The sequence below is a fragment of the Doryrhamphus excisus genome, chromosome 17, assembly GCF_030265055.1.
Source record: "Doryrhamphus excisus isolate RoL2022-K1 chromosome 17, RoL_Dexc_1.0, whole genome shotgun sequence".
NCBI lineage: Eukaryota > Metazoa > Chordata > Actinopteri > Syngnathiformes > Syngnathidae > Doryrhamphus > Doryrhamphus excisus.
In genome coordinates this window covers 12,062,501-12,070,207 of record NC_080482.1, presented here as the reverse complement: position 1 = coordinate 12,070,207, position 7,707 = coordinate 12,062,501, and the positions used below count along the sequence as shown (strand labels likewise).

Genomic DNA, 7,707 nt, shown 5'->3' with positions numbered 1-7,707 from the left:
ATGCTAAAGGCTACAAGATAAAGCTAAATACAAGCAGACAAAAGTGAAACGCTAGCAGATATTACAAATTGTGTCTTGTAAAAACAAAAAAACAAAAAATAACAACCTGAAATTGTGACTTCCTACAATGTAAACAAAGCATAGGAGAAAGTGACGAGTGACATTTAGGATGACGATGAACATGACGACGACGACCAGCAGACAGACAAGAGGAGGGGCCCAACCCGGCTCGGCCCCGAGGTTAAAGCCCCCTGTAGCCGACAGGTCTAGCCCTCAAAGACTGTATATGTGTGTGTGTGTGTTTGTGTGTGGTGGGGGTTTGGGGTGGGTTTTTGTGGGTGGGGGTGTTTTAGAGCCAGCTGTCTGACCCACACGAGGTTCTCGTCTCTTTGGACTAAACCTGTATCTCCAACAGAAGAAACAATCTAAATTTATCACACCTAATCGCCCCTGCTGGCTGTTTCTTGTACTACAAGGACCCGAGCTTACACACAGGACAATAAAATAAAGCAGAAGGTATGAAAGCATAAAATAAACATGAACAGGAAATGCATGCTTTCAGGTCCATGCTAATTACGTTAGCATTGGTCATCATCTTGCATGGAGTTCATGTTAAATTCAATGTAATAGTGGTCATGTCTGCTTTTATAGTATGTCATTATTGTTTTTTCTCAAACAATTTAGTTTTAACTCTTTTTAACCAAGTGGTTCCATTTGAACAATTTTATTTTATTTTTTAATTTTATTTTTTGAACAAGTTTATGTTTCTCCGGGTACTCCGGTTTCCTCCCACATTCCAAAAACATGCTAGGTTAATTGGCGACTCCAAATTGTCCATAGGTATGAATGTGAGTGTGAATGGTTGTTTGTCTATATGTGCCCTGTGATTGGCTGGCGACCAGTCCAGGGTGTACCCCGCCTCTCGTCCAAAGACAGCTGGGATAGGCTCCAGCACCCCCCGCGACCCTCGTGAGGAAAAAGCGGTAGAAAATGAATGAATGAATGAACAAGTTTATGTGAAAGTACTAGGGAAATCTTTTCTTGTTGGGAGTGCTGCCTCCTGTGGAACCAGATGGTATTACATGGCCTCGCCTAGAAAGATGGACATGCTTTATAAGTCCCATGAGGGACAGGAAGGGATGTTTGAAGATATTAAAGTCAAATTGTGTCAATCAAATGATGACATATTTCAGACAATATATATGATATTATGATGCAACAGTACATATCAGGTTTAAGTGCATGTGTGATTTACATCCTGAACTGTCACGATTAGGCACTTGTTGGATAGAGCCAGAGAGGGCAGCAGTACTCATATTTTACACCCTTGTAAGAACATAAAGTGCACATATTCCAGAGGTCTGACTATCAGGGCCAATATTTCAGGATGTAAAGGAATGTTTGTGCGTCTCCTCCAGACGTCTGGTATACATCAGCCTTCATCCTGCCGACTTTTTACAGCTCAACGTTCATCTTTCGCATCGCAAACGCCACTGAGCTGCCAGGCGGAGAGCTTTTGCAATGAGGAAGGAAGGATTTATCTTCTCTTTGTGTGTGTGTTACCTGCACATTGTGAGTTCAGTTGCAGCTTCATACCTGCAGTTCTGCAACCTAAACACACACACACACATACGGTATACACACACACACACATTAAACAGTAAACAGAAATTAAAATTATCTTGTTAGCTTTGATAACCCTTGTTGATCTCCTGCTTGGGTCCACATGTTCTTCAGTCTGGTTCCACAGCATTCATTCATTCATTCATTTTCTACCGCTTTGGTGCTGGAGCCTATCCCAGCTGTCTTTGGGCGAGAGGCGGGGTACACCCTGGACTGGTGGCCAGCCAATCACAGGGCACATATAGACAAACAACCATTCACACTCACATTCATACCTATGGACAATTTGGAGTCGCCAATTAACCTAGCATGTTTTTGGAATGTGGGAGGAAACCGGAGTACCCGGAGAAAACCCACGCATGCACGGGGAGAACATGCAAACTCCACACAGAGATGGCCGAGGGTGGAATTGAACCCTGGTCTCCTAGCTGTGAGGTCTGCGCGCTAACCACTTGACCGCCGTGAAACATTAAACAGTAAACAGAAATTAAAATGATCTTGTTAGCTTTGATAACCCTTGTTGATCTCCTGCTGGGGTCCACATGTTCTTCAGTCTGGTTCCGCTGCATTCCCTCTCAAATTGCAAGACCAAGAACATGTTTGCTTCTTTTCATACTTTAATTACTAAACGGTACATTTGCTGGAGTCGTCTCTCTGCATCCTGACTAGCGGCAAGAGGCTGTAGAAAACATTTTCCATGTTACAAAGTTCTTGTGTCACAGTGGAGCACTTCCGGGTTTGCACGTGTTTGCACCTGTTTTGACCCGTTTGTCTTTGTCACAGTGACATTAAAGTCCAGAACTACTGAGAGTCTTGTGGTAAAGTGGCACTGCAACGATGGCAAACGTCCTCCTGTGACTGCAGCCACACAGCAATCACAGCAATGACAGCCTGACAGGACAATGCGATGACAGTGTTTCATATTTGCGGTAATGTTGGCTAAATGTACGCATTTAGCAACATCAGCTAAAGAGAGCTATAGTATAACAAAACGCCAGCTGGCAGCCATGATTTATAGCCACGTTGCCATAGAGATCAAGCACCGAGCAAATTTTCTCATTGACTTCATATCCATCAACATCCGCATTTGAAAATAAGGGACATTTTCTATTTTTCAAAAAATCAAGGACATTTAGGTACCACAGTTTAGACGGTAAACTATGATGCAACCATGGTGTGCTGGTGTTTTGAATGCCTGACATTACCGTGTCACACCGATGTTGCCTGAGTGTTGGACACAAAGTTGTGCTGCGCCATCAGTACCAGAAAAAATGGGAAGGTGATGAGAAAGAAGGTACCCGAGTTTCGGGAGGATTGACGGGTGTGGGTGACTCTGCCCGCAATCTTAACAACAAACACCAAGTTACGACAAGTTTTCTGTTCTTAGCTGAAGCTAAACAAGCAGACACCGCTAAGTTTAGCAACATCAGCTAAAGAGAGCTAAGTTGCTAACAACATGCTATCTGACAAACATTATTTATAGCCACGTTGCCATGGAGATCAAGCACCCGACAATTGATTCTTGATTGAGGATGACTTCATACCTGTTAACATTTGCATTTGAAAAAATGAAGCAAAATATGGAGCTGCTTGCTTTCCATTGTACAGAACTTATTGCTTACTCAGCATCCCATTTCTAGTGTCCACAGTGAGATAAACCATGAGCTAACTTGCTAAACAATTTTTACACATTTGAACATCCGGGAGGCGTCGGAGGGGGGGTGGTGGTGTGTGTTGCAGGATGTGGCCTGGCTTGACCCAGCATCCAGCCCAGCGGGCGTGTGTACACAGCGGGCGCCTTATTCTTAGTGGGGCAGGCCTGGTGCCACACGATGGGGCAAGTGGGCGGTGCCTGATGTCAGATCCATAGCGGGGGGGGGGGTGTCGTAGCGGCTTGGGCGTGTCTGGGATTATCGAAGAGCTGACTTCATTGTTGATGACAAACAACCCTGTGTGTGTATGTGTGTAGTTGCTAGATGAATTAAATGTGCTTTTAGAAAAAAGTAAGTTATTATGAGTTATTATGCTCCAATATCAGCCATCTCCAGCCTCAGGATCCTTCTTCTTCTCCTTGGCTTTTACTGATGTCTTCTTGGACACCTTCTTGTCTCCTGACTCCTTGCCGGCTTCCTTACTAGCCTCCTTCTTTTCCTTTGATACCTCCTTCTTCTCCTTGGATGAGGAGGACGATGACGACTCTTTCTTCGTCTCCTTCTTCTCCTTGGAGGCCTCTTTCTTCTTCGCCTCCTTGGTGGTTTCCTCAGCATCGCCCATGTCTTCTTTCACACCACCCTCCGATGGCTCCTTTGACACTTTTTCTTTGGAGTCCTTTTCTGAGAAAAAAAAGAAAGCACGTGAAATGTATTAGCATCAAATAATCATGTAGGAACACAAAGGTGACAAGGAATTTTTGGATTGCTATAATTGTACATATACAACATGTTATAACATGTTATAACATAGCTGCAGACCTTCCTAAAAGGACAACCACCTACATGGGGCTTCAACTCTGAGATTAAGAGGCTCAAGCGCTACTGACTGAGCTAGCAGGGCCTTCGGACAAAGAGCCCCAATTGCTGCCAGCCACTCTATTGTCTGCCAGATAGTCAGTATTGTATTCACTCCAGAGGCTGACATGAGATACATCGTCATAATGATGCCATATTTCCTTGAATGTTATCTTTCAGTCTGTAAAGTTGTACAATTGCTGTTTATAGCATGGATTTTTTTTTACAGGTAATCGTCTGTGAAACGTTTGGAGCATTTCTAGAAATGTTGGCTTATTAACTATTAATGGCAAACTTACTCATTATTAACTTATTTGCTGTCAAATATGTATTAATATGTTTTTTTCAACCCGAACACCTAATCCCAAAGACGTATTTATACATCTTTTACGTTTTTTGCACAAGAGACAAAAAGGGGTGATAACCCAACTGCACAATAGAAGAGATGTTTGGTGCCGTTTTAAGATGTAAAAATTTAGCATTTTAGTGCATTTTATAAGACCTCGGCATGCATCTTTCCCATGTATTAAAGAACTTCACAGCAAGAAGTCAAAAAGCATGGAGCTATGTCGGTTACACATTGAAGGTAAATTTTAACGCATGGACATACTTGCAAATGCGTGCACACACACACAGTTCAGTTCCACAAATGAACATTGTAAATAGCTCATGGTGTTTTTCTATAAAACAACAATTTTTGTGCTGTTTATGTTGTGGCATTGTTGTTTGGATATTTGGGTTAAATATACTGTATATGGATAAATTTGTGTCAAAGTGAAAGCTATGCTTGAAATATATATTTTCCCAAAAAGCTGTTTTTCCTTTCTTTTTTGTTGAAAACTGATATTTTGCTGAATAGCAAATGTTCTACTATGTTCTACTGCTGATTACTGAAGAAATGAGAAAGGAAAAAACAAACTTTTTTTCCTGATGATAGATGAGAGTATAATCTTTCTTTTGGTATGTACCATATTTATATATATTATATATATTATTATATTATATATCCCTATGAGACGATTTTCTATGTGCCTTGAAAATTTGTCAAAATCGTCACAAATGGCCGATACAGAGAGGGATGTCTTTTGAAAAATGGCTGGGGATGAAATACTTGAATTTACAATCATTTTTTTTCCTCCTAATTTCGACTACATTACCTTGTGTTGCTCCTGTGTGTGTGTATGACCATATGACTGACAAGCGGTCTTACTCTGTTGTTCTATGGAATGCCGTTGTTCTATGAAGCGTCTAAGTGCTAAACCAATGTGCAGACTAAATGCCCTTCCTGCCTGATTTTGAGGCGAGAGACAAGGAAAACAGACATGCATGCACATGGCAATATATGATAGCCGGCAAAATTGTCAAGTTCATTTTCATTTATTGTGTGATTATAGAATAAATGTAACCATTTTTTTTTCCGAAGTACAATCTGTAGCACCTGCATTGAGGCACCGGGAATTCTTCCAACTTAAACAAGCTGTGTGGTGACCACGCAGCAGCATAAACTGCCAGTCTTTTATGTTTGCCGTCAACTGCGTGTGACCCACTAAGGCAGGCGCTGGGAATGCTAACGAGCCACTTGTCGGGCCTGAGACGGGCCGTCGCAGTGCCACTCAGCTGGGATTAGGAGACGTTTGCTTTGTTAACTGACACACACACACACACACACACACACACACACACGCACACACTGCAATTTGTCTTTAGCATGCAGACAAATTGAGCGACAACAGCACCTGTTGCATCACAAAGGACTGCCACTTAAATGAAGGACCCGCTCCCCCTCACCGCGACCCCTGTCAAAGACACATGCTGAAACAACCCCCCACCACACACACACACAGCACTAACACCGGATTGGATTGTCTGTGTGATAAGATGACAGGACAGTTTGTCTGCATACAATGAGACGCTCTTCTTATCTCCATGAGGCGCAAAGACAGCCTGGTGTCTCCTCACTCCTGTTCATCTTATGGTCCAAAGACCAAAGTTAGGAACGGTGCCCAGGAAATCACCCGTCAGTCTAATGTCCTGCTGCTGCTCTTTATTAAGGACACTCCTGGAGTTGTTGTTAAAAAACAGAGAATCCTTTCCCTCCTGTTAGGGGGTGCTCACTGTAGACCAGGGGTCTCAAACATGCGGCCCGCGGGCCAAATGTGGCCCGCAGGACACTAGTTTGAGGCCCCCGCCTTGATATGAAAGTTTAATGTTAGTGCGGCCCGCGCAAGTTTGATATGGATGCTGTATGGTATCATGTACCCAGAAAAAATTATTACGTTTGATTAATGTTCATGTTAAAGGTTAAATAACTGTTAATAGTTATCCTCCCTATTCGTGTGGAAGTGGTAAGTTTTTGGCTATTTAAGTTTAAAGGAAATAACTTGGAGGCTACCGTTTAGGTCGCTAGCTCTCTAGTTTGCGAGTTAGCATGTGTCTCAAGACCCTGCAGTTGCGCAATATGTTGTAAATAAAAAGAGTATAAATGTGACTATAGTCGTGTTTTGTCATGTCTACAGGGCTCTAATAATGCTTTGTTCATTTTAATCTGAAAAAAATAATTTGTCTACCCACCAACTATATGTGGTTTCTTAAGTTTTTATTATTTGTCCTTTTATTATTATTATTATTATATTTATTTATCACTGATTGATTGATTTTCTTTATTCTTGATTTGTTTATTTATTTTTCATCTTATTTTGTGCAGAAAAATACAAATTAAGATATTTGAAAACAGTGGAATGTTTTATCAGAGCTTTTATTGTAGAAAATCGGAACCAAAGCACTGAAAAAGTTTGTAGATTTTTCCGTTTTTAATAAATGCATTTTTTTTTTGGAAAACCTGATGCGGCCCAGCCTTGCCCAGACCCTAGCTCCAGTGGCCCCCAGGTAAATTGAGTTTGAGACCTCTGCTGTAGACCGTTTGTAAACAGAGTTAGAGCTGTGATGGAAGTATGACTTCTGATTGGAAGTTAATCATACCGCATGAAGCATAAAACTACTGTAAAAACAAAATGTCCGGAGCTGGGAAAACTTTCCGAGCACCTGTGTGTCGATCAAGCACAAGTGAGAGTGTGAGAAAGTGGCGGCCTCAAGGGAGCGCTCACAAATGTGGACAAACATTGACGTTGTAAAACAAGATGGAAGATTCTCTGTGGAAATGTGGACGTCCAGAGGGGTCGGGTCAAAGGCGTCGTCATTAACAAAGTGGAGGTCTGTCTGCGATGCTAAGCCGTTCTCATGTGGGGCCGCCGCTACCAGGATGCATCTGGTAGTTTTTGTCGGGACTACCACAGTCTGATCCCACGTGAGTCCGTCTGGATGAGATCGGCTTGTCAGGAATTCTCGGCTAGTGTCGTTCCTTGTGCTCTGCGCTACGCTCCTCCAGGGAATTTATTTATTATAATTTGCTTCCCACAAACGACCAAAGGAGGTGTTTCATTTTCACTAACAAGGAATAAAGACTGAGAGGTCCTTGAGCCGCATATGATATTATAACAAAGTATACTTATATTTTTGTATTGATGTATTAGTCATTGTGGCTGGCAATAAAAGCTGCTGCGGTTCGTTAAAGTCATTT

The 7,707-nt window shown here is 42.2% G+C and overlaps 1 protein-coding gene across 2 annotated transcripts in view; it reads right to left on the bottom strand.

Annotated features, from left to right (window-relative positions):
• Positions 1–2,010: 2,010 nt before the first annotated feature.
• bbs9 (Bardet-Biedl syndrome 9) overlaps positions 2,011–7,707 on the bottom strand; it is a 106,611-nt gene continuing 100,914 nt past the window's right edge. For both annotated transcript variants that reach the window (XM_058053030.1, XM_058053031.1), the window contains one exon: positions 2,011–3,956. In XM_058053030.1, the coding sequence (XP_057909013.1) occupies positions 3,658–3,956 (299 nt within the window). In that variant the 3' untranslated portion in view covers positions 2,011–3,657. The remainder of the gene's footprint in view (positions 3,957–7,707) is intronic.